Source organism: Bos indicus, chromosome 28 (assembly GCF_029378745.1).
Source record: "Bos indicus isolate NIAB-ARS_2022 breed Sahiwal x Tharparkar chromosome 28, NIAB-ARS_B.indTharparkar_mat_pri_1.0, whole genome shotgun sequence".
In the NCBI taxonomy this organism is placed as follows: domain Eukaryota; kingdom Metazoa; phylum Chordata; class Mammalia; order Artiodactyla; family Bovidae; genus Bos; species Bos indicus.
Genome location: NC_091787.1, coordinates 4,682,180 through 4,709,299, shown reverse-complemented (window position 1 = coordinate 4,709,299; position 27,120 = coordinate 4,682,180). Strand labels below are relative to the sequence as shown.

Below are 27,120 nucleotides of genomic sequence, written 5' to 3'. Positions count from 1 at the left end.
ATTTACTCAAAGTCACAAAAGTTTGCCTTTTTTTTTTTTTAACTTTTCTATCAAATGTCTACATATGACCACAGAATGGTCAAACAAGTATCCACGTTTGTGCAAATGCCTGGATGTGTTTAGTACTCAGCTCTGCTCTGAGTCCATTAGGCCTCTCATTATGGGTTTAATTGTGCTTCCCAAATCCTATCCTCCAAGACTTCAGAATGTGGCTGCATTTAGAGACAGAGTCTTTAAGGAGTTCTTACATAAAATGAAGTCCTTAGGGTGCACCTTAATCCAACAAGACTGGCGTCCTTAGAAGAGAAAGATTAGGACACAGACACACACAGACAGAAGGCCATGTGAGGACCCAGGCAGAAGACAGCATCTACACACCAACAAGTGCTCTCAGAAACAACCAACCCTGCTGACACCGTGATCTTGGACTTCCAGCCTCCAGCTACGAGAAATCGGTGTCTCTTGTTTAAGCCATCCATTCTTATTGTGCTTTGCTATAGCAGCCTGAGTGATTAGCACATTCCTCCTATTAAAGGAAAGTCAACCATTTGTGCTTAAAACAGAGATAGGTTGGACCTGAAATGATTGTAGTGGGAAGATTCAGTCCTGTTCCGGCTTTTGCCCCCAGGCACAGACACATCCCTTCTAGGTGTGTTTGCTATGTCTCAGTCTGCAGACAGAGGGTAAATGCCCCTTGAAAACAATTGAAATTTCTATTTCACTTGAGAAGGTAAAGTTGTTGACATTTCTAAAGTCTGGAATGCCTATCCAGGGGAGTGAGTCTCAGGCAGATACACAAAGAAATCAAGACATGCTTACTGTTACTGTTACTACACAACCACCTACTAATACCAGTTTAAAAAGTGCTGTACTATTTACAATTGCCATGACATGGAAGCAATCTAGATATCCATCAGCAGCTTAATGGATAAGCAAGCTGTGGTACATATACACAAAGGAATATTACTCGGCTATAAAAAGGGACACATTTCAGTCAGTTCTAAAGAGGTGGATGAAACTGGAGCCTATTATACAGAGTGAAGTAAGTCAGAAAGAGAAACACTAATACTCTATATTACACATATAGAGAATTTAGAAAGATGGTAATGACGATCCTACATGCAGGGCAGCAAAAGAGACACAGATGTAAAGAACAGACTTTTGGACTGACTATGTGGGAGAAGGCAAGGGTGGGATGTTTTGAGAGAACAGCATTGAAACATGCATATTATCACATGTAAAACATATGACCAGTGCAAGTTTGATGGATGAAGCCAGGCACTCACAGTCAGTGCTCTGGGACAACCTAGAGGGATGGCGTGGGGAGGGAGGTGCGAGGGGGGTTCAGGATGGGGGGACACATGTGCACCCTGGCTGATTCAGGTCAATGTATGGCAAAAACTATCACAATATTGTAAAGTAATTATCCTTCAATTACAATAAATAAATTATTTTTTTAAGACCTATTGACCCAAAATATAAAATAAAAAGTGCTGCAGTTCAGTGGGTAGGAAAGTGTGACCAAGTTCCAACTAATCAGGGAGAAGAGCTGGGGGAAAAAAAGATTTTTTTGTTTGTCTTGGTGTTTTGTACTCAGAAGCATATAAAAACTTGGAGCTGTCAGGTTCCATCATGAGTAATGGCTGTGGCCACACCTCATGCGGTCCTTGAAGGGCAGACCAATTTCCTCACAATCAGCGAAGCAAAGCAGAAGCCACCTGGGAAGCCATGACGTGGCCACGAAGAGGGACATTCTCTCCCCTGAGCTTCTACCCCCAGAGTGACGGTGGGGGCAGGGGGTTAATATTCCACACTTAACACCAAGACACCCAGCTGGAACACGGGGGAGAAAAGGTATCATGCTGAAATATATGTTTTAATCTGCTACAAATGAAAGGGATGCATATCCCATGCAGACAAACCCTCCAGGTCTGTGCACAAAGCTCCAATCCCAAGTAGGTGTTACATAGCTGAGTGTGCCCTAGGCACACTGAAAAAAGCCAGCACACAAACCTGCAAACACAAACAGTGATGCTGAAAGCCGCCATCAGCTGAGAGCTCTGCCCTTAGTTCACAGAATCAGAAACTCTCCTATAAACAGGAACAGAACCTGAGACAATGTAATCAAGGGAAGTAAATGGCATTTTACACATATTCTTTTTCTGCAGCATTTGTCTATATGTATCACTTATCTCCCACTTTTTCAGTTTTTACCTAAAATAGGAGGCAGACACACGAACTTCCACTCTTGTGAGAATGATGCTGAAGATTAACACTAAATCAATGCTCATTTCCTAACAGCCTAATGTTTCTAGATAAGATCATGGACCATTTTCCTGATGCATCCCCAGCAAGAAGCCCTCATTTGCTCCTCCCCCAGTGGTCATATACATGAGTTGCCAGAATCCACAACCTTCCTAGCTGGGTTTTGTCCCCCACAACCGCTACAAAGCTGTTTTCCACATTGGGATGCAAGATGCTCTGGATCCTGCCAGGTCGAAGTACATGTCCTCTCTGAGCAGCACCCAGGGCCTCGCCCAAGAAAGGGGGTGGTGACAGTGCCTCCTGGGAACTGGCCAGGATCCCAGCTGATGGTGACTTGGCTGGTTCGTGCACTGGCATTTTTCATGAGTGCAAAGGATGCAGTCTCCTGATGGCTCAGCCATAAAGAATCCGCCTACCGATACATGAGACGCAAGAGATGTGGGTTCAATCCCTTGGTCAGGAAGATCCCTTGAAGCAGGAAATGGCATCCTGCTCCAGTGTTCTTGCCTAAAAAGTTCCATGGACAGAGGAGCTTGGCCAGCATGGGGTCGCAAAGAGTTGGACACAACTGAGCAACTGAGCTCAAAGCACACAAGGATGCAGTCAGTCGAGTAACACCTACTTGAGATTTGAGCTTATGTTTTTGTGCTTTTTAATGGAAGCCTCACTATCCCAGGACCAGGGGAGACACTCAAGGGCCACAGGGGGCAAGCCCTCTGCATAATGGGTCAGAAGGATGCTGTTTCCAGACTGGGATGCAGGGAGAGGAGGCAAGGGTGTGGGCAGGGGGCTGCAGACAGAAGCTGCACCCACATTCACACTGGGGTTCAGGGTGCATGCTAAGTTGCTTCAGTCGTGTGACTCTGTGTGACCCTGTGGACTGTAGCCCACCAGTCTCTGTCCAAGGGATTCTCCAGGCAAGAATACTAGAGTGGACTGCCATGCCCTCCACCAGGGGATCTTCCTGACCCAGGGAAAACCGAATCTCTTGAGAAGCCCTGGGGTTCAGTGTAGCTCTTTCCAAGTCAGAACATGAAACAGTACAGGCTTCCAAGAATCACATTTTTGTTCTGGGGTAGCCAGAATGGGGCCCACCTCCCGTTGACTCTTCTGTCCTATGGATATAAAAATGAGCAGATTCTACTCAGTCTTGTTTTTTGCTTTCTAGACTCAAATGAAATGCAGTGAAAAGGAACCCGTGGGTTTTCACCATGCTCAGTCACATTTGTAGTTCCAAGACAAGAATGCATTAGATTCCAGAAGCCAGGGGTGGATGTTTAGAGTGGGCCCCTGGGAAAAAATGGGTGTCAGCTTGGATGATTTGCACACTGTCACCAAGGAGCCACAATGGATGGAGAAAACTTGCTAAGGAAAGAATTCAGGAAAAAAGAAGGTGTGGCAGTTTAGACAAGAGCTGGCCATTTTCATGGTTTCATGTTTGGCCTCTGCTTGGATCATCTTTCTCTGAATGCCTCACATTTTACTGTGCAAGAGTTTTGTCACAATGACTACTGGTTGAGACACAAGGAGAGAGAAAGGAATTCAGTGCTGGCCACTCTCCGCTCCAAGAAAGAAAGTCTAGGCAAGCAGGAAAGCCAGCTTGCTCCGTGGCACAGCAATGTGGGTCACTGAAGAGCTGAAACCACCACCTCACGGCCTCCTCATGCGTGTGTGACGTCATCACCAGTGGACACGCGTGGCCAGGGGATGTTAGAGGCCACAAATCCACACAGGAACCACTAGGACAGTAACCATGTCGAACACCGTGGCCCACCCTCTCCTTTTCTCCCTCCCAGCACGTCGCAGACCCGGGCCTCTCACCCCCAGTCCCTGGATGGCAGGGTCTCCCCCGTGGGACTCCCAGGTCTCAGCCTCGCCCCTCAGCTGACCTGGGACAAGCGGTCAAGTGAGGAAACCAAGGAGCACGTGGAGTCTCTAGGAGAGAGACCCCTAGAAAATACCAAAGAGCAACACCTTTTTCACCTCAGTCCTCCCAGCTTTCTGCAAGAATATGAGGATATAGTAACCTTCCTTCCCTAGCGAGGGAGAGATGTCATTAGAGATCTGAGGAGGTTCCTCACTGGGCATCCGCAGGTAAATCTGTCAGCACATTAATGAGATAACAAAACACGGAGCTTTCTATTCTGTGCTCATGGCTCATTTGTCTGGAATACAAAGTTGTTTTCACAAGTGAAACTAGAAAGAAAGAGAGAAAAGCAAATAACCAAAACAAAACCAAGGGGGATAAGGTCACCCTCTACGTGCTCCTGGCAAACCTTGTGGACATCAGCAGACCCATTCCCCAGAGACAGAGCACAGCTGCAGAGCAGCTCCTCTCAGAACAAGGACGCAGTCCACACGGACTAAACACTGAGTGGCAAGGACATCTCAGCAACTCTGAAAATGTTTATTAGTAACTCAGGATAAATGGCACCCCACTCCAGTGCTCTTGCCTGGCAAATCCCATGGGCGGAGGAGCCTGGTGAGTTGCAGTCCATGGGGTCTCTAGGAGTCGGACACAACTGAGCAACTTCACTTTCACTTTTCACTTCCATGTGTTGGAGAAGGAAATGGCAACCCACTCCAGTGTTCTTGCCTGGAGAATCCCAGGGACAGGGGAGCCTGGTGGGCTGCCGTCTCTGGGGTCACACAGAGTCTGAGACGACTGAAGCGACTTAGCAGACTTAGCAGCAACTCAGGATAAACTATCATAGATGAGAAAGGAAGATTTATTCAACTATTATGTCAACACATTTCATGACCACAAACTCTCCACCTCAATTTCCCTAGTTACTCAGCAATTAGTTTCAGTTCAGTTCAATTCAGTTCAGTTCAGTCGTTCAGTCATGTCTGACTTTTTCGGACCCCATGGACTGCAGCACGCCAGGTCTCCCTGTCCATCACCAACTCCCAGAGTTTACTCAGACTCACGCCCATTGAGTCAGTGATGTCATCCAACCATCTCATCTTCTGTCATCCCCTTCTCCTCCTGCCTTCAATCTTTCCCAGCATCAGGGTCTTTTCAAATGAGTCAGTTCTTCACATCAGGTGACCAAAGTATTGGAGTTTCAGCTTCAGCATCAGTCCTTCCAATGAATATTCAGGACTGATTTCCTTTAGGATTGACTGGTTGGATCTCCTTGCAATCCAAGGGACTCTCAAGAGTCTTCTCCAACACCACAGTTCAAAAGCATCAATTCTTCAGTGCTCAGCTTTCTTTACAGTCCAACTCTCACATCCATACATGACTACTGGAAAAACCATAACCTTAACTAGATGGACCTTTGTTGGCAAAGTAATGTTTCTGCTTTTGAATATGTTGTCTAGGTTGGTCATAACTTTTCTTCCAAGGAGCAAGCACCTTTTAATTTCATGGCTGCAGTCACCATCTGCAGTGACTTTGGAGCCCAAGAAAATAAAGTCTATCACTGTTTCCACTGTTTCCCCATATATTTGCCATGAAGTGATGGGACCAGATGCCACGATCTTAGTTTTCTGAATGGCAAATAATTTATGACAATTTATTCATCACCTGCTATGTGCCAGTCCATGCTCTGGGCCCTGCAGAGATCCATTTCAGATGCTATGTGCTATGTGCTAAGGGCTTCCCAGGTGGCGCTAGTGGTAAAGAAAAGTGAAAGTAAAAGTCACTCAGTCATGTCCGACTCCTTGCAACTCCATGGACTATACAGTCCATGGAATTCTCCAGGCCAGAATACTGGAGTGGGTAGCCTTTCCCTTCTCCAGGGGATCTTCCCAACCCAGAGACCAAACCCAGGTCTCCCACATTGCAGGCGGATTCTTTACCAGCTGAGCCACCAGGGAAAAGCCCACCTGCCAATGCAGAAGACCATGAGAAACAGGTTTGATCCCTGGGTCAGGATGACCCCCTTGAGGAGGGCATGACAACCCACTCCAGTATTCTTGCCTGGAGAATCCCATGGATAGAGGAGCCTGGCAGGCTGCAGCCCATAGGGTGACAAAGAGTCAGACATAACTGAAGCTACTTAGCGCACACACACACATACACACACACACACACACACACGGTCTTCCCTGGTGGCTCAGTTGGTAAAGGGTCTGCCTGCAATAGGGGAGACCCAGGTTCAATCCCTGGGTTGGGAAGATCCTCTGGAGAAGAAAATGGCAACCCACTCCAGTATTCTTGCCTGGAGAATTCCATGGACAGAGGGGCCTGGTGGGTTACTGTCAATGGGGTCACAAAGAGTCAGACATGACTGAATTACTTCACAGCCACACACACATGCACACACACACAACAAACACACACAAGCTAAGTGGCTTCAGTCATGTCCAACTCTTTGCAACCTCATGGACTGTAGCCTGCCAATATCATCTGTCCATGGGATTCTCCAGGCAAGAATACCAGAGTGGGTGCCATACCCTCCTCCAGGGCATCTTCCTGACCCAGGGATCGAACCCCCATCTCCTGCATTGTAGGCAGATTCTCTACCACTGAGCAACCAAGGAAGCCGTTAGATAATAGAGCCGTTTCAAATCTTTCGAGGCAATCAGACTCTGGGGTGGTGGCTCATAAGCAATGGTGGCTGTTCCAGTTCTTTGCCCTTCCAGTGTATCCTACTCACCGCTCAGAGCCCAGTCATCTTCACCAGGAGGGGCATGGGCCATGGACTGAGAGCCTCACTGGCTAGACTCAGCTGCCACCACTGTAGCACAGGCCTGGTTTTCCACAGAAGAAAGTCCTGCACCGTGTTTTCCCAGGCATCAGCATGCACCTCCATCACCTGGAGGGCTTGAGGAAGCACAGAATGCTGGCCCACCCCCAAACATCTTCAGTGGACAGCGACATACAAACAAGGAACATAAACAGGCAGAAACACTGAATAAAGTCACCTTTATTCTTTCAGCCTCCCTGTGAGGTGTGTCCTATTCAACTTTTCCCCTGAGGTATTTCAGAGACATCTGGAGAAAGGACTAAACAAGTGAGGCCTTCATTTAATGAAGCCCATTGAGAGCACCGCATCCAGAAAAGTTGAGGTTTTTCTTGATCAGAAAAAGAGGGTGTGGTTTTTCACCTGTGTCTGAAGCTTTGTGTGTTACAGAGAGAGCTGTGTTGTCAAAGGAACCTAGGCACAGCCCTTGGAAGAGAAAATAAAACCCGTGCCATAGTGGGAGCCTCAAAACCTAGGTGTCTCCCACTGACAAAAGCCCCCAGGGACACCTGGGTCTGGGAATAGCTCATCTGCTCCTCTTTCACCTACATCATCCTCCGCCAGGCATCATTCTGAAATCAAAATGTCCTGTCAAAGCGGAGTGGCAGAGTTTAAAGAGCTCCATCCCCAAATTCCTCTCCTTCCTCCCAAAGCCAATGGTGAACAAGGACACCAGACAGTGTCAGCTCTGCTCCATGTGTTTCCTAGAATAGGATTTGCACCCTCCTTTTGGGAGTCACTTGCCCCATTCCTGTAGCACCAGTTCCTAGTGGTCAGTGATGTACTGTCTGGTAAACCAGAATATGGCCCCATGAGGTTGAAGACCAAGCCTCAGGGCTAACCAGCTTCCAGGGGAGCCTTAAATCTAAAATATCTCCAGGCCAATCCTTGCTGTGCTAAGCTTGGTTATCACCAGCATAGTTCTCAAGGTCATCAGTGCCTGGTGGAACAAGAAGTCCTCTAAGGCCCTCTCTTATCCCCCAGACCCAGCAGAAATGAGTGTCAGATCTTACAACTGATACCCACGTCCTTAAGATCCTTCCCAATCCAGCTATACCTGAAACCTTTCTTTGACAGTCAGTGTCAAAGAAGTCAACCCAGTGTCCACTTGGCAGCCATGATACCCTTGTCCACTTTGGCCTGACTCCTATTTGGGTGCCTCACTCTGCTTTGGGTTTTTTTTTTGCTTCTAACCAACTCTTCCATCTTCATGTCATGACTTCTTTCCAGCTTGACTATTTCAAGCCATCTACATGGGAATTCTGGAGAAGGCAATGGCACCCCACTCCAGTACTCTTGCCTGGAAAACCCCATGGACGGAGGAGCCTGGTAGGCTGCAGTCCATGGGGTCGCTAAGTCAGACACGACTGAACAACTTCACTTTCACTTTTCACTTTCATGCATTGGAGAAGGAAATGGCAACCCACTCCGGTGTTCTTGCCTGGAGAATCCCAGGGATGGGGGAGCCTGGTGGGCTGCAGTCCATGGGGTCGCACAGAGTCGGACACAACTGAAGCGACTTAGCAGTAGCAGCAGCACATGGGAATTCAATACATCTGAGCCCACTCACAGAGTCTGGCATCATCCCTTAAGCTCATCCCAACTCCTACACCTGGTCCCCAAGCATGTGAAGTCAGAAAGCTCCACAAGGGCTCATACTCACAGGCATCCCAAGGCCAGAAACTGTATTCTCTTACTCTCCTATTCCTGCCACAGTGCTGGCCACATGGTAGGTGTTCACCAATATTTCCTGATGAGTGAATAAAGTATAGCTACATCACAAATTGGAGCTTCCCTGAGCTCAGTGATAAAGAATCCACTGGCCAATGCAGGAGATGTGGGTTCAGTCCCCAGGTCAGGAAGATCCTCTGGAGAGGGAATGGCAACCCACTCCAGTATTCTTGCCTGGAGAATCCCATGGACAGAGGAGCCTGGTGGGCTACAGTCCATGGGATTGCAAAGAGTCAGACACAACTTAGCAACTAAACAACAACAACAACATCACACCTTAGATAGGTAGATGATGACTTAATATAACTCTTATTGTACAACTACTCAGAGTGCTTCTGGAAAATCAGTAAGGTTATACTTATGACCCAAAGGATTATTCCTCCCAAACTGCTTTGAAACTCAGAAAACAACAGTGCTGTAAAATAGTCAACTGTACTTAGTGCAGGTGATCCAGGAACAGATTACACAATTCATTTGCAGTGTGGAGGATACAGGTGAATACGGAGGGAAAGTGAAATTCCACATTCTGGGAAGAGAAGAAAGAATCAATAAACAAGGCAAAACTCACCCTTATCATAATCATCTTCTTCAATCGCTTTATCTTGAAGTTTCTGAAGCTTTAATCTCAAGGATTTTACCTATGTTGGTTTGAAAGGGGAAAAAATGAAAACTGAATTACAATCTTGTTCACACAAACTAATTTTGTTACAGTTAAGAACACTTAGAAACTATTTTGAAGCTGAACCACACTATTCTCCTTTAAAAAAAGAACCACAAATGTACATTTTTCCAATGCCATATGCATTCATTTCTCCAAAAAAAAGTTACATAAAGAAAAAGCGTAATTTGAGCATAAAACCAAAAAAAAGAGTTGGAATGTCATTTTTAAACAAAAACATCACACTGTACCCTTATCTGTGTGAAAAATGCATAATAAAAAGGAATACAAATTTCCTGACCTGACCAAATGTTTTCTGTTCAAAAGCATCATGTTAAATTTATGAAAACAAACACACCAACATTAGAGGAGAAACAGGAAAAGAAAACAATGAACTTCAACTCAGCAGGCTGTCCTGAGAATGAAAGACTTCATCAAAGAAGTCCTAAGGATCTTTCCATTATAGAAATGGGCACTGTCTTATTTAATCCACATGTAGACTCAAGGATGGTCTTCCCTAGTGGCGCAGCAGTAAAGAATCTGCCTGACATGCAGGAGATGCAGGAGATGTGGGTTCGATCCCTGAATCAAGAAGATCCCCTGAAGAAGGAAATGGCAACCCACTCCAGTATTCGTGCTTAGAGAATCCCATGGACAGAGGAGACTGAAGGGCTACAGTCCATGGGGTCACAAAGAATCAGACATGACTTAGCAATTGAGCATGAGAACAAGACTCAATGATCCCATCACTTGTCTGAGAATTACCAACACATTCATTTCTCATTATTTCTCTTCTCAACAGGAAGCTCTGGGATTTTCTGAAGGGATATTCTTGGCCCATTGATAAATGGATTTAATCTTTCTCCCTGGAAACCAGCTTCCTGCCATCCTTTGCCAGCTTATACCTTCCTCTCCTTCCACACATCTTTCAGGCATCACCCCCTCCAGTCCACGTTAGATGTCCTGCCTCTCTATTGACAGCCTCACCTGTGCTTGTACTTACTCATGATCTGAACCATTTTTCAAATATTCGCTCTTAAGTGTCAGGCCCTGTTTGAGGGGTCGCAGATACAGCACAAAATTCTTAGCCCTCTAGCCTTATCAATTTTGTGTAAGACAAAAACATAATAAGTAAGTTTTACAAGGCCTTAGAAAAGGATTAGTGCTAGGACAGAGGAAAACAGCAGAACCATGTAAAGGGGGCCAGGAAGGCTGGTAGACAGTTGGATTGAAGTTTTAAGTAATATCTCATTGAGAAGATGATATTTGAGCAAAGATATATGAGTGGTAGGGCTTCCCTGGTGGCTCAGTGGTAAAGAACCCACTTGCCAATGCAGGAGACACGGGTTCGATCCCTGGGTCAAGAAAATCCCCTGGAGAAGGAAATGGCAACCCACTCCAGTACTCTTGTCTGGAGAATCCCTACCCTGAAGCTCTCTGGGAGACATATGTTCCAGCAGAAAGCACAACTGCCACAGAGGCTGCAGGCAGCAACTCCCCAGGCACCGTAGAGTTAACAGGAGCCAGCCATGCCTAAAGAGTCTTGGTTAAAGGGGGAAACTGTAGCACAGGAGGTCAGAAAGGTCATGAGGCACATAGGATGAAGACATTTAAGAGTTCTGATTTCCGGGACTTCTCTGGCAGTCCAGTGGTTAAGACTTAGCCTTCCACTGTCGAGGGCACAGGTTCGATTCCTGGTCAGACAACTAAGATCCCACATGCTGCATGGGTGTGGTCAAAATAAGTTCTGATTTCACTCTGGAGGGCTTGGGAAGCTACTGGGGGACTCTGAGTAACAGAATTCATGATTCAATATATGTCTGATGTTTCCTCTTGACAGCTGTGGGTAAGGGCAGAAGTCAGGTGGCCAGGGAGGAGGGCATGGAAATAACCCAGGAAGGAGAGGAGATGGTGGTAGCCTGGATTCTAGCAGGAGCAGTGAAGATGGGGAGAAGTGATGTGATTGTGGACATACTCAGAAGACAGTTGGTGGAAGACAGAACCACCAGATTTCACCAATAGATCCTGTGTTGGGATAACAAGGGCTTCCCTGGTGGCTCAGAGGTTAAAGCGTCTGCCTGGAATGCGGGAGACCCAGGTTCAATCCCTGGGTCTGGAAGATCCCCTGGAGAAGGAAATGGTACCCCACTCCAGTACTCTTGCCTGGAGAATCCCATGGAGGGAGGAGCCTGGTAGGCTACAGTCCATTGGGTCGCAAAGAGTCAGACACGACTGAGCGACTTCATTTTCACTTCACTTTCTTTGGGATGACAAAGCCAGGAGGATGCTAAGTTTTTGGTGTGAGCCACAGGAGGATGGAGCTGCAAGTTTTCTTAGTACCTATCACACCAGGCAACAGCTATTGTTGTGTCATGTGTTGTGGTGTGGTGCCATGTGGTATGGTGTGGTGTGGTGTGGTGTGGTGTTGTGTCGTGTGGTATGGTGTGGTGTGGTGTGCTGTGGTGTGATGTGAGTGGTGTGGTGTGATGTCATGTGGTGTGGTGTGATGTGAGTGGTGTGAGTGGTGTGGTGTGTCATGTGGTGTGGTGTGGTGTGATGTAGTGTGGTGTGGTGTGGGTGGTGTGGTGTGAGAGGTGTGGTGTGGTGTTGGTGGTATGGGTGGTGTTGTGTGGTGTGGGTGGTGTCATGTGGTGTGGTGTTGTGTGGTGTGGTGTAGTGTGGTGGGGTTTGGTGGGGTGTGGTGTGGTATGGTGTCATGTGGTGTGGTGTGGTGTGGTGTGGTGGGGTGGGGTATTGTGTGGTGTGGTGTCATGTGGTGTGGTGTGGTGTCGGTTGTGTTGAGTGGTGTGAGTGGTGTCATGTGGTGTGGTGTCGTGTGGTGTGGTGTCATGTGGTGGTGTGTGGTGTATGTGGTGTGTTGTGGTGTGGTGTGGGTTGTGTTGTATGGTGTGGGTGGTGTCATGTGGTGTAGTGTTGTGTGGTGTGGTGTCATGTGGTGGTGTGTGGTGTGGTGTGGTGTCATGTGGTGTAGTGTGGTGTGGTGTGGTGTCATGTGGTGTAGTGTGGTGTGGTGCCATATGGTGTGGTGTGGTGTGGTGGGGTGTGATGGGATGTGAATGGTGTGGTGTGGTATCATGTGGTGTGGTGTGGGTGGTGTTGTGTGGTGTGGGTGGTGTCTTGTGGTGTGGTGTGTGGTGTGGTGTGGTGGGGTGTTGTGTGATATGGTGTCATGTGGTGTGGTGTGGTGTTGTGAGGTGTTGTGTGGTGTGGTGTGGTGGGGTGTGGTGGGATGTGAATGGCGTGGTGTGGTGTCATGTGGTGTGGTGTGGTGTGGGTGGTGGTGTGTGGTATGGGTGGTGTCTTGTGGTGTGTGTGGTGTGGTGTGGTGGGGTGTTGTGTGATATGGTGTCATGTGGTGTGGTGTGGTGTTGTGAGGTGTTGTGTGGTGTGGTGTGGTGGGATGTAGTGGGGTGTGGTGTGGTGTGGTGGGGTATTGTGTGGTGTGGTGTTATGTGGTATGGTGTGGTGTGGTGTGGTATCATGTGATGTGGTATTATGTGCTGTAGTGTCGTGTGGTGTGGTGTGGTGTGGAGTCATGTTGGGGTGTGGTGTGGTGTGGTGTGTGTGATGTGGTATTGTGTCGTGTGATGTGGTATTGTGTCATGTGATGTGGTGTGGTGTGGTGTGGTGTGGTGTGGGTGGTGTCATGTGGTGTGGTGTGGTGTGGTGTGGTATCGTGTGATGTGGTATTATGTGGTGTAGTGTCGTGTGGTGTGGTGTGGTGTCGTGTGGTGTGATGTGGTGTGGAGTCATGTTGGGGTGTGGTGTGGTGTGGTGTGTGTGATGTGGTATTGTGTCATGTGATGTGGTGTGGTGTGGTGTGGTGTGGGTGGTGTCATGTGGTGTGGTGTGGTGTGGTGTGGTATCGTGTGATGTGGTATTATGTGGTGTAGTGTCGTGTGGTGTGGTGTGGTGTGGAGTCATGTTGGGGTGTGGTGTGGTGTGGTGTGTGTGATGTGGTATTGTGTCATGTGATGTGGTGTGGTGTGGTGTGGTGTGGGTGGTGTCATGTGGTGTGGTGTGGTGTGGTGTGGTGTGGTATCGTGTGATGTGGTATTATGTGGTGTAGTGTCGTGTGGTGTGGTGTGGTGTGGAGTCATGTTGGGGTGTGGTGTGGTGTGGTGTGTGTGATGTGGTATTGTGTCATGTGATGTGGTGTGGTGTGGTGTGGTGTGGGTGGTGTCATGTGGTGTGGTGTGGTGTGGTGTGGTATCGTGTGATGTGGTATTATGTGGTGTAGTGTCGTGTGGTGTGGTGTGGTGTGGAGTCATGTTGGGGTGTGGTGTGGTGTGGTGTGTGTGATGTGGTATTGTGTCATGTGATGTGGTGTGGTATTGTGTGGTGTGGGTGGTGTTCTGTGGTGTGGGTGGTGTCATGTGGTGTGGTGTTGTGTGGTGTGGTGTCGTGTCGTGTCGTGTGGTGTGGTGTGGTGTGGTGTGGTGTGGTGTGGTGTGGTATGGTGTGGTGTGGTGTGGTATCATGTGATATGGTATTGTATGGTGTAGTGTGGTGTGGTGTGGTGGGGTGGGGTGTGGTGGGATGTGAATGGTGTGGTGTGGTATCATGTGGTGTGGTATGGTGTGGTGGGGTATGGTGGGGTGTGGTGGGGTATTGTGTGGTATGGTGTCATGTGGTGTGGTGTGGTGCTGTGGGGTGTTGTATGGTGTGGTGGGGTGTGGTGGGGTATGGTGGGGTATTGTGTGGTGTGGTGTCATGTGGTATGGTGTGGTGTCATGTGGTGTGGTGTGGTAGGGTTTTTGTGGTGTGGGTGGTGTCATGTGGTGTGGTGTTGTGTGGTATGGTGTGGGTGGTGTCATGTGGTGTGGGTGGTGGTATTGTGGTATGGGTGGTGTCATGTGGTGTGGTGTTGCGTGGTATGGTGTGGGTGGTGTCATGTGGTGTGGTGTGGTGTGGTGTGGTGTGTTGTGGAGTCATGTTGGGGTGTGGTGTGGTGTGTGTGATGTGGTGTTGTGTCATGTGATGTGGTGTGGTGCGGTGTGGTGTAGTGTCTGAGCACTCCATCCAACCTAGAGCATCTAGTGTGCAAGAGTCTCTTTGTATCCATGTAGAAAACGACAGCGCTCACCCTGATTTGGTTCTTCACTGCTCTGGGCTCATGGAGGCGTTATACTGCCCTCCCATCCTTGTTCTGCTTCACGGGGTGTGTGTGGAGGAGACAGAGGTGGCTTGTGCTCTGAATTGCTTTTGTGGATCCCTCAGCCTTCTCCTCCTCGTCTCAGGGACTGTGACCTGAGTGGTCACCACACCACACCACACCACTCAACACCACACCAGTCCCTGCACTCAGGGGTGGAGCAGGGCCCCCAGCCACCCCTGTGGAACACGACTCGTAGGCTAGAAACACAGCTGTGTTATGTGAAGCCTCTCATATCACGCTGCTGTCTGTTACTAACCTACTCCAACCAACACAGCCTCCACGCCAGTCATGAGGCGCACTCTTAGCAGTAGGCACGTGATTTCCAAGTTAATGACAGAATGAATGAATGATCAATCACATTTATTCCTTGAGCTGGTCCACATGACAAGTGCATATTTTATCAGGAACTTAATCTTAAAATGGGCTTCCCTTGTGGCTCAGACGGTAAAGTGTCTGCCTACAATGTGGGAGACCCAGGTTCGATCCCTGGTTTAGGAAGACCCCCTGGAGAAGGAAATGGCAACCCACTCCAGTACTCTTGCCTGGAAAATCCCTTGGACAGAGAATCCTGGTAGGCTATAGTTCCTGGGGTCACAAAGAGTCGGACACGACTGAGCGACTTCACTTACTTACTTACTTAGTCTTAAATAGTAGGGATAGGAAGACAGGCTGAATGCCCAGCTCAATTGCCATGTGAAGTTATAGCATCACCACAACCACATGAGTTGATGCAAAAGAACCACAGGAAAGGTCAAAGAAAAAATTGCAGCCAGAGCCCACCTCGCTTTACCCCCTCATCCAACTATCCCTGTAGGACCCTGAGTTGCTGCCCTGCGATATGTCTGAATGTCCATCTTGGCTGGAAACACAGCCACTAATGGGCATGTCTTATCCAGCCACACCACCCATGTGAGGCAGGCCCTTTGTCTCCTTTTCCTCTAGCCCCACAACCTCAGGTGGGACCCAGCACTCAGGGTCCTCCCACTTACTTCCCTCCTCTGCACCCCAGCTAGCATTTCCTTTCACCACAATTTTCTCAGTTCAGTTCTTGCTCAGTCATGTTTGACTCTGCGACCCCATGGACTGCAGCATGCCAGGCTTCCCTGTCCATCACCAACGCCCAGAGTTTACTCAAACTCATGTCCAGTGAGTCAGAGATGCCATCCAACCATCTTATCCTCTAGTCGTCCCCTTCTTCCCCTGCCTTCAATCTTTCCCAGCATCAGGGTCTTTTCAAATGAGTCAGTTCTTTGCATCAGGTGGCTGAAGTATTGGAGCTTCAGCTTCAGCATCAGTCCTTCCAACGAGTATTCAGGACTGATTTCCTTTAGGATTGACTGGTTACATCTCCATGCAGTCCAAGGGACTCTAAAGAGTCTTCTCCAACACCACAGTCCAAAGCCATCAATTCTTCAGTGCTCAGCTTTCTTTATGGTCCAACTCTCACATCCATAATGGACTTCCCTGGTGGCTCAGACAGTAAAGCATCTGTCTACAATGTGGGAGACCTGGGTTCCATCCCTGGGTCGGGAAGATCCACTGGAGAAGGAAATGGCAATCCACTCCAGTACTATTGCCTGGAAAATCCATGGACAGAGGAGCCTGGTAGGCTACAGTCCATGGGGTCACAAAGAGTCAGACATGACTGAGCGACTTGACTTCACTTCTCACATCCATACATGACTACTGGAAAAATTATAGCTTTGACTAGACGGACCTTTGTCATAAAGTAATGTCTCTGCTTTTAATCTGCTGTCAAAGTTTGTCATAGCTTTTCTTCCAAGGAATAAGCATTTTTTTCCCAACCCCTGGTAACGTCCCTGAATGGCTATTTCTAAACAGTATAAAATACACAGTCGAGTCTCATATGTGGTCGTTAAGTTCCATAGAATCACTGGGAAATCTCAGTTAGCAAATACTGAACCACTGTTTCCAGGGGGAAAATAGGGTTAGGTCACAATATTTTTATCAACTGATCAATATATAACCTTGTTTTGTGTGTGTTTCAGTTTAAAGATCCTGTCTGTGTGTGCTAAGTAGCTTCAGTTGTATCTGGTTCTTTGTGACCCTATGGACCACAGCCTGCCAGGCTCCTCTGTCCATGGGATTCTCCAGGCAAGAATACTGGAGTGGGTTGCCATGCCCTCTTCCAGGGGATCTTTCTGACCCAGGGATCAAACACAAATCTCTTATGTCTCCTGCATTGGCAGGCAGGTTCTTTACCACAAGCGCCACCTGGGAAGCCCTTAAAGATGCTGTATTTAATATTTATCTCTGCTTCATTAACATTCAGCTCACAACTCACACCTGAAAGAGGCTCATCTAACACATGTACTTTCTCCACTTAGGCACATGGCAGCCTTCTTGTGCTTACAAGTACCAGACAGCACTGCCAGTCCTGTGCTTGGGAACTAGCTTAAACAGTGACCTCACCAACAAAAAACAAATCAAACGTGGGAAAAGCATGGCATTAAAAAAAAATTTTTAACTGAATCACTTTGCTGTACATCTGAAACTAACACAGCATTGTAAATTAACTGCACTTCAGTAAAAATAAACAAAAAACTGCATATCAAATTAAAAAAAAAAAAAACAGGCCACCTAAAGTACACTAGTTTACAGTTTGAGTTGAAACAAGACCTCAGGTAGAACACACATGTTGGGTGGCCCAAATTTTTAGTCATTCTGTGCATGTCCACAAGGGCTTCCCTGATGGCTCAGGAGGTAAAGAAACTGCTTGCAATGCAGGAGACAAAGGACACTAGAGTTTGATTCCTGGATCAAGAAAATCCCCTGGAGAAGGGAATGGAAGCCCACGCCAGTATTCTTGTCTGGAAAATCCCAAGGACAGAGAAGCCTGACGGGCTACAGTCCAAAGGGTCCCTAAGAGTCAGACAAGACTGACTGCATGCATCTCCACAAAAGACCAGGGAAGCACTGGGAGCCCTGACCTTGGACTTCAGTAAGTTTTAACAAGTAAGTGAATTCCCAAGTACAGAATCTGCGGATATGAAGGATGGACTGTATTTAACAGGAACTAAAATTCAAATTCTTGAGATTTTCATTTTCCCTAAGGAGAGAGAAGAGGGTTAAGGAATTGGAATATAATATTTTAAAAAGCCCCAGAACACTAGAATCCCAATCTTTGAAGGGATCTTTTTGCATATCCTTAGCTCAACCCTTCCCCAGTTCTTCAGCCCGAATGAGCAATCTGAGGTTTCTGCACAAACATGGTGGAAAAAGCAAGGCCTCCCTCATCAAGCACAACTCCACTGTCGGGAGCCTCTTCCTCCATCGGAAGCAAAATCTGCATTCCCGTAAGACCTTCGCCCTGGACAGGGTTCCTGTGTCACTCCACGACCCTGAATAAAGGTCACCCCTCTTCCACACCACAGACATGCAAATCACTGGAAAGAGCATCATGTAACTCACTATGCAGCTGCTGGAGAAACAAAGGAACTTACACTACACGTCAGCTGTGTCCAGATCCTACCATCTGAGACAAGACGTGAGTTTAATTTGAACTGTAGGGTGAGAAATGGAATATTTCCTGCCATATCAGTAAACATGAATGTCACAGTCATCCCTGACCGCAGCCTTCCAATGTGAGCCAGTGAGCCCTGCAGGAACTCAGGAAGGAAAAGGATATCTGTCATCTAGCAGCCATCAGACTGCAGCCACTCCCTACGGTGAGCCCCAAGGAAGCTCAGGATGTGAAAAACACAGAATATTGGCCCCAGATAGCTGAGGTGAGTATCAAAGGAATGATTTCAGTGAGCCCAGACTCTTGCATCTTCCCATACACGGAAAAGTGCTAAACTACTTAACCTGGGATATCTGGTTTTTGTTAATTAACAATAATCGTTTGATGTTCAGACTACCTTCCCTTTGTTGCAAAACTTCTATATAACCTGGCTCTCCCTCTTGCCTCCTTGGAGCATCTCTCAGGGTCCCTTGAGATGCTATCTCCTGGGCTTAAGTCCTAAAAATTCCCACCAAAATAAAACATAACTCTCAATTTTTAGGTTGTGATTTTTTTTTAAAGGTTGTGAATATTTTTTAAGTCAACAAGGAAGAAGAGTGAATTCCCCTTTTGACTCAAATTCTCTTCGCCTGAGCCATTTCTCTAATGAGCAATACTCTATAACAATGAGCAATATTCTGTGTTCCTGCTGGGCATCAGAACCAATCTGAAGCACTGCACATGGCCCAGCACTTTTCATCCTCACGACAGTATGAGGTGGAGACTGCAGTTACCTCCAACTACTACAAGAGCATCTTGAGGCACAGAACAATGAAGGACATGACTTCAGGTCACACAGCAAGGAAGTGAAAGCACCAGGCTACCAGTCAGGCCATCCCACCAGCGTGCCAGGAGTACAAGCCCCCGGGTGACCCGCCAGAAACCAAGACCCCATAAAACAACTCTCCAGTGGCTTATAGGTAATTATAAGAAGAGATATATCTAGGGTGTGTTTCATTTATTTTTAAAACTAAAGATCATTGGATCTAAAAGGGGAGCCAAGGTGGTTTTCTGCAGCTACAGCCCCTAGAATTCCAACTCCCAGGCACCCCAATGTCCTGGTAGTTCAGAGACTGGCATGGTGAGTCTGTGGCCCCCAGAAAGCATATCTGCTCAGGGTTTCACAGACTCCAAAGTATCAAAAAATCTAGGCCAGGACTAGATATCCTGGTCTATATCTAGATACAGGCATGCATGCTAAGTCACTTCAGTCGTGGCCGACTCTTTGCGACCCTATGGACTGTAAACCACCAGGCTCCTCTGTCCATGGAATTCTCCAAGCAAGAATACTGGAGTGGGTTGCCATGCCCTCCTCCAGGGGATCTTCCCGACCCAGGGATCAAACCCAGATCTCCTGCATCTCCTGCATGGGAAGGTGGGTTCTATACCACTAGCACCACCTGGGAAGACCCCTATATCTTGGTAAGAGGAGTTGAAAGGAAAGGAAAAACTGTTGGTTCTACCAAAACTCAGCAACTGGATATTCTGGACTGACTACAGCAGACCCATTGCCAGGTGATTTTCTGTTTGGTTATCTAGGAGGAAGGGAAGCTGGTCTTTATAACCACATTGTACTTCTGCTTGACTTGGGTCAAAACTTGGATATTTGAAATGCAGATATGTTGCTGAGATTTTTCTTAAAAGATTTTGGAAATAACGTGTTGAAAACTGGCATTCAGAGCCCAAGAATCACGATGGTGCAAACCTCCACTGAGGGTTTGGGTCCTTGTGTGTGTGCCTCTCAGCATCTCTCCCTATGCCTCAGACATTCAGTCCAAGAAGTCTATCAATTAGATTCCTGTGGCCCATCTTACCAAGATAAATTATTTCACTAAAACCAAAATTTTAATCAAGTACCAGGCAGTATGCCAGGCATCAGGCATCCAAAAATGACTAAGAGAAGTGAGCTGGAGATAAAGAGCTTGTGGTCAAGTGAGGAACTTGGACCATGAACAACTGATTATTAAAGTGATGAGTGCTGTCACGGGGCACATCCAAGGGATGGAGGGAGGGATTCATTTAGTCTCGGGGCGGGGGGTAGGGAGGAGAGGTCTCACAAGGAAGTGGCTTTGGAGCCACACTGAAGGGAATAAGAAGAGCTTAGCAGGTGGCACAAAGCAGGAATCTCACTCCAGGCAGAGGCCCGAGACACAGGAAGAGAGAGCAGCCAAGCTGGAGGAGGAAGGCACTGGGCAGCTGTAGCAGGTCAGGAAAGGTCTCCATTGTCATGATGAGGGGTTTGGAGACCATCCTAAGGGAAGCAAAAAGCCACCAAATGTTTTAAGCCAAGGAATAACAGCATCCCAGCAGTATTCCCAAAGACAATGCTGCTGACCTTGCAGAGGAGGAATTGGGGAAGAGAGACTCTAGAGGAAAGTATATACGTCAGGACCCCTTACAGAACTTGGGTAAAACATAACAATGATTTGAACCAGGCAGGGACCACAGCCGTGGCCGTGAGAGTAGGTTAGCAGCAGATCTGGGGGTGCTTAAAGATGGAGCAGAGGTTGGGAGAGGGCAGCGGGGAAGGTGCTGAAGAACCTGCAGCTCCTCTAAGGAGCTGGATGCATTCTATTAGATCAAATCAACAGTTACAGATCAACGGTGACACCTGTTAGGACTGGTCTAATGGGTAAGACAGTGGTGTCCGTTTTGGACATGCCTGACTCAAAGATTCCACGCATCGCCTGGGCATCCTGCACACTGCACTGTCCTTTACACACTGGCCTGGCTGCTCTGTCTCCCTGGGTAATGAATCTGATGGCCGATCTGGGACAGGGCAAACAGGGACGTGGCTGGGACTTTAGGCCACAGGCGAGGGGCTGAGAGCAGATGAGATCAGTCCCTCGGAGTGAACATGAGACTCACATTTTCAGGTCCTCCTTCCAATTCTGATGAGAGAGGCTCTACTTCCCTACTTACATGTACCTACACCACACATACACACATACACACATGCACACACATGCACATGTGAATACACATCCACATGTATGTACACATGTACATATGCACATATATACACATAGATATACATGTGCACATATACATGCATGCACACCCCAGAAGGAAATCAGTCTTTCAACAGGACGAGTCAATGGGTCACCCCACCACAAAGCACCTCTGCCCAGGTTTCCCTGGGAACTTTCTAGGGTAGAACAACCCCGCCTACTCCAAGGTGGACCCACCTCTCAGATAACTGGGTGGCCAGCAACATTGCAGTGTCAGGACTTACATCTATACAGTCCATCCCAATTTCCAAAGCACTTACATTCCCACCGAACCACAGAATAACCCTGTGTGGTGTTATCATCTCTAAACAAGGAAACTAAGGGGCTGAGAGGTTTAGTGACCAGAAACAAAGCCCCCCGATTCCGTGTCGGGAGCTCCCACAGCTGCAGTGGGAAATGAGCTGTAAATGCAGAAGCGACTCTGGATTGCCCCCAATTGGGAGCATCACCACCGCTGTATCACTCAGTCCGTCCACACACCAGCCAGCTCCAGGTCCCCTGTTCCGTGGTCCCCACCTCCCGCTTCAGAGAAGAGCTCTGCTGAGCCAACCCTGAGTCACCCATGCCAGAAACTTCAGAGAAGCCTGTGGCCCAACAAACAACAAACCTGAGCATCTAAGGGACAGAGAAAATGAGACAGATTTGAGTTCAGGCTGAAAGAGAAGCAGCAGAAGTGGAGCAACATCTTTTGGGGCCAGTCACCAAAGGTGCCGCCACATTTTCCAGTGGGAGATCGGTCAACCCCAGAAGCGTCGTTCTTGGTCCTCTGTCTAGAACTAATCTGAGCCGTGACCGTCCCGCGCCCATAGGCTGGAAAGACACCCACCTCCAGCCGCCTCCGCTGGCCCTGCAGGCAGTGCAGCAGCGCCGGCTCACATCTGCTGAGCAGGGGGTCCCACCGCTGAGCATCCGCAGAGCTGCTGGCTTCAAACCACAAGGGATCCAGGGAGCAGGAGGAGGCAGCATCCGTGTCCAGCAACGGAAGAGTCTGGCACTCCATCCCGCGGCTGCCCCCCGAGGTCTGGGTGGCGTCTGCCAGGCCCTGAGAAGCCTTGAGAGTGAAGGGGAGAGAGAGGAGCCGAGGATGATCGTGGGGCCCACCCGAGCTGGCAGCCTTGGCCTCCATCTCCTCCGGGCTCTGATGAGGGCCCTCAGCCTCTCTGGAGGGTGGGCAGCCTTCTGCTTCTCCCCGTTCCCCAGCAGACCCCAAAGAGAGGCGAATGAAACTAAAACTGGAGGTAAAGACGTCCTGAGAGCTGGCAGGGATGGCGGGAGCCTGGGGGCCACTTCCGAGGCTGCAGCTGGTGTCACTCATGTCCTCCGGGGATGGACAGCCTTTGTTCCAGGCTTCCCGGCAAGGACTTGGGGCCTCGCGAGTGTCCGTGGACGGCAGCTCCCCTCGACAGCCAGTGGCCCTGGGGCCACACAGCCTGCTGAGCCTATTGGGCAGGGCAGTGCCAGCTCGGGGTTGAGACCCAAGGAGCCCTGGGCTTCCTTTCGCAGCTGTCAGAGCCGGTCCTCGGTGCCCCACGGTCAGAGCCGAGGTGGCCGTGCTCCTGGGAATGAGGCTCCCAACTGAGCGACCTCGCCACTGGCCTCCAGGGTCAAGGCCACACGGGCCGGCCCTGGACTCAAGGTGGTGAGACTCCTTGCCACACGCCCCTCCCTGGGCCCGGAACGGAGCGCCCACTGGTGGGGAGAGGAACCCGATCCTGGGCCCAGCTGCGCTTCTCATGTAGCCCGGCCTCCGTGCCAGCCGCCTCCTCCGAAAAGACGCTGCAGGTGGTGAGCAATCTTGGCTGCCTGGAGAGAAAGAGAAAACATCATCATAAACACACACACACACACACACACACACACACATCTCTCTGGCTCAGCCAGAACTGGGATGGAAAACAACCCCAGGCTCAGAGGTCATCCCTTGGGCATCTGTCAAAGAGAGGTGCTGGCTCAGTGGTCACCAGGCCAACCTGGTAAAGAAACTGATGATCCTCAGGAAGCGACCCCGGGGATGTGTAGACACAGCCCAGCGTCCCAGCTCCTCTGTTCAGCAGAGCAGCTGGCACAGCTCTTATGCTAACATGTCTCAAGCACAACGTCGGCAGTTCCTTCTGAGCCTCCAGCATCCTGCCTGTTGATCTTTTAAGTGCATCAGCGCTTTCATCCTGGAGTGGCCTGGAAAGCAGACAAGCTGAAGCCGAATGCCAGCACACTCCTCAGATGAGAGCCAATCACCTACTCTGGCTACTCTTAAGATATACGTATGGTTTGGCTACCTGAGTTTTCCACGGCTTTGCATGCCTGTGGACAGTGGAGAGCTGACTGAGACCCTATGCCCATCAAGTCATCTCACAATGAATTACAGGAGGCCCTGTTTGCTGTGTTCTCCAAAGCAAGGGCTGTGTTCCCCTCCCAGCTATGTGAGAAGAATAGAGACAATAAAATTGTTGATGCCTCTTAGAGGCATGATGCCATAGCAGCTGACAGCATAAGTTTCAGCACCTCATTCCCTGGTTCAAACCACATTGTGCCATTTCTTGCTGTGTGACATTTCAGAAGTTACTTAGCCTCTCTGTGCCTCAGTTTGCTAATCAGTACAATGGAGATATCAACAGTACTTCTCTCCTAGGATGGTGGTGAGCATTAAACTAAATGAGTTACTAAAGGCGGACCCCTCAGAACAGTGCCTGGCACTCAAGATAATTGTGATTAAAGTGTTATTAACGGTTATTATTTTGATATTTTGTAGCACCTCGTTACTCATCACGTATCCTCATCTGCATTGATTTCCATAGCTCCTTACCAAAGTCATGTGAATCAACCAGGAATTGTAACATTTCTTTCAGTTAAGAAAACAGGCTCAGAGAAATCAAACCCCTGCAAGTGGCTGAGTCTTGGGGCCCTGCTACAACTCGAATCAGACTGGATGGATGACGCAAGAGAAAACAACATGAGGCATAGTTGTGTATCAGGCAGCCTGTGCTGAGAAGTGGAGCACAGCTCCCCACCCCTACTGGGTCCACATATCTTGTCCTGCCCTACCTCCCAGAATACAGATGGTCTCAGATTCTTCATCAGGTAAACAGCGCCAGGCATCCAGGATCCCACTGTGTTATGACCATGCCCTGCATTTAAGTTGCTTGATTTAAGTTGCTTGATAAACGGTGGATAAATTAATGGATGCGAGGATATATGGAGGGAAAGTAGAATGGATGGATGGATGGACTGTGGCCCATCTGACCCCAAATCACATGCTTTTTCTATATCCTTTACCTCCAAGCACATCACTTAGGATGACAACTTGCAACGACAAGAAGTCAAAGAAAGGTTTTATCTTTTCTTTTTTATTCTTTTTCTTTTCTCCCATCAAAGTTTGAATTGGTGGAAAAGAACATGGCAAAAAGGTACAGAAAATGTACAGAAGGAGTCATTAATACATCATTTTGGACCACTCACTAGGATAGCTACTATTAAACACACCCAGAGAAAATAAGTGTTGATGATGAAGTGGAAAAATTGAAACCAGTGTGCTCTATAGGAATGAGCACTTATGAGAATGTAAAATGGTATAGCTGAAAAGAGTATAGAAATTCCTCAAAAAATTAAAAATAGAATTACTACACGGTCCAGCAATTCCACTTCTTAGTATATACCCAAAAGAATTGAAATCAGATTTCAAAGAGATAACTGTACCCCCGTGTTATAGCAGCATTACTCACTATAGACAAAGTGGAAACAACCCAAGAGTGCCTTGACAGATGGATGGATGACACATGGTCTATCCACACGATGGGAAATTATTCAGCCTTATTTAAAAAAGGGAAATTCTGACTCCTGTTACAACATGAATGAACCTCAATCTTGAGGACATGATGCTCAGTGAAATAAGATAGTCACAAAGGGACAAATATTGTTTGATTCCACTTACATGAGATACCTTGAGGAGTCAAATTAACAGAGACAGAAAGCAGAAAGAAGGTTGCCAGGGGCTAGAGGAAGGCAGACGGCTGGAGGTAGGAGTATGTTGGGAGCTAGTGCTCAGAGGGGACAGAGCTTCAGTCTGGGAAGATAGCAAGGTTCTGGAGATGGACAGTGGTGACAGAAACAAAACAATGTTAATGTCCTTAATGACACTGAACTGTACACTTAAAAATGGTTACAAGGATAATTCTGTGTTATATGTGTTTCACCTCAATTAAAAAAAAAAAAAAAATTTAATAGACCAAACTAGGTCACTATGTTCTATGATCCCAAGGAGACCCATCCTTTCCCTCATTGCTCTCGCCATCTGAGGCTTCCCCCTGTACCCGGAGGTGGTCAGCACAGGGCTGCAGGAGCTCAGGACAGGGCAGAGGGATGCCTAGAAGAACTAACTCTCCTCTGCCTGTGAAACTGGCAAAATATTTTTCAAAGAACAAGGAATCCAGAAAGAAGCAGAGAGAACACTGAATTCTGGCTTCAATTACCAAAGGAAAATTATTCAGCAATTTCATACCTTCAAAACGGAGTCCTGTGAAATCTATATTGTCTTTTGGCTTAAAGAGGCTTTAAACTAATTTTTTAATGCAAGTCCAATCACACAAATAACCCTTCTGAAGTTAAAAGAGCAATGTTAAGCAGAAAATAATTTGTTTGAAATTTCACTTCTTTTCAAATGCCTGTAGGCCCTTGGGTCTGAGTAGCCCTCCATAAAGCTACTTAACCAAGAGTCTGAAACCTCCCCAGGCCTGACCCAGCTGCCATCCAAGCAGTTCCCCAATGGGAGCCTGAGTTCCTGGGGGGGGGGGGCGGGGCGGGGGGAAGGTGGGGGGTGTCCTGTAAGATGCCGTCAGGCCACAGTGTTCATCAAATGAGGGGCTGAGAGGTAGGGCTGGGGAATGGGGGTAGCCCAGCCTCTGAATCCTCCTGTATACCAGACATCCCTCCAGGTGTGAGCCTTCCCAGAATGTGACCCCAGAAACAGAGACCGTCACACGGAATCAATCCTAAGCCTCCAGAGAGGGCAGAGGAGCTGACAGGGTTGGATCTGGAGGGCACCTGTGGAATGAGCTAGAAGGGGAATAAGAAACCCATACGGAGCACATGGCTGCTCTGAAACCTTTCTCCATTTATTTTTTAATTTTTTTGAGGATATTTATGATGTCCCTCTGGAGAAGGAGATGGCAACTCACTCCAATATTCTTGACGGAGAATCCTCATGGACTGAGGAGGCTGGCAGGCTGCAGTCCGTGGGGTTGCAAAAAGTTGGACATGACTGAGCAACTTAACACACACACACGCACTTGATGTCCCTCTGTGTGTGCATGCTGTCACTTCAGCCATGTCTGACTCTTTGTGAGGCTATGGACTGTAGCCTACCAGATTCCCCTGTCCATGGGGTTCTCCAGGGAAGAATACTGGAGTGGGTTGCCGTGCCCTCCTCCAGGGGATCTTCCCAACCCGGGGATCAAATCCTCATCTCTTAAGTCTCCTGCATTATCAGGCGGGTTCCCAACTGGGAAGCCCCTTCCCTCTGACCAGAAACCAATTGTTACTTATCTGCTGCTGCTGCTGCTGCTAAGTCGCTTCAGTCGTGTCCGACTCTGTGCGACCCCATAGACGGCAGCCCACCAGGCTCCCCCGTCCCTGGGATTCTCCAGGCAAGAACACTGGAGTGGGTTGCCATTTCCTTCTTCGCTCTTCCTGACCCAGAGAATGAAGGGAAATACAAATCTAAACCACAATGAGCTACCATGTCACACTAATTATGACGGTGATAATTAAAAAAACAGACATAGCAAGGGTTAGCAAGGATGCAGTGAAATTGGAACAAGCCTATCAGGTTGTAAAATTGTGCTGCTGCTGCCGCTGCTAAGTCGCTTCAGTCGTGTCCGACTCTGTGCGACCCCATAGACGGCAGCCCACCAGGCTCCCCCGTCCCTGGGATTCTCCAGGCAAGAACACTGGAGTGGGTTGCCATTTCCTTCTCCAATGCAGGAAAGTGAAAAGTGAAAGTGAAGTCGCTCAGTCGTGTCCAACTCTTAGCGACCCCATGGACTGCAGCCCACCAGGCTCCTCCG

General features: G+C 48.2%; 1 protein-coding gene across 5 annotated transcripts in view; it reads right to left on the bottom strand.

The window, feature by feature from the left end:
- DISC1 (DISC1 scaffold protein) overlaps nucleotides 1-27,120 on the bottom strand; it is a 427,730-nt gene that overhangs the window by 320,629 nt on the left and 79,981 nt on the right. For all 5 annotated transcript variants that reach the window (XR_011564628.1, XM_070781908.1, XM_070781909.1 and 2 more), the window contains exons 2-3: nucleotides 21,888-22,864; nucleotides 9,259-9,328 (exon numbers count right to left, since the gene is read on the bottom strand). Coding sequence is in view for 4 of the 5 variants with exons in the window: in XM_070781908.1 (XP_070638009.1) it covers nucleotides 9,259-9,328; nucleotides 21,888-22,864 (1,047 nt within the window). In the remaining variant the exon portion in view is untranslated. The remainder of the gene's footprint in view (nucleotides 1-9,258; nucleotides 9,329-21,887; nucleotides 22,865-27,120) is intronic.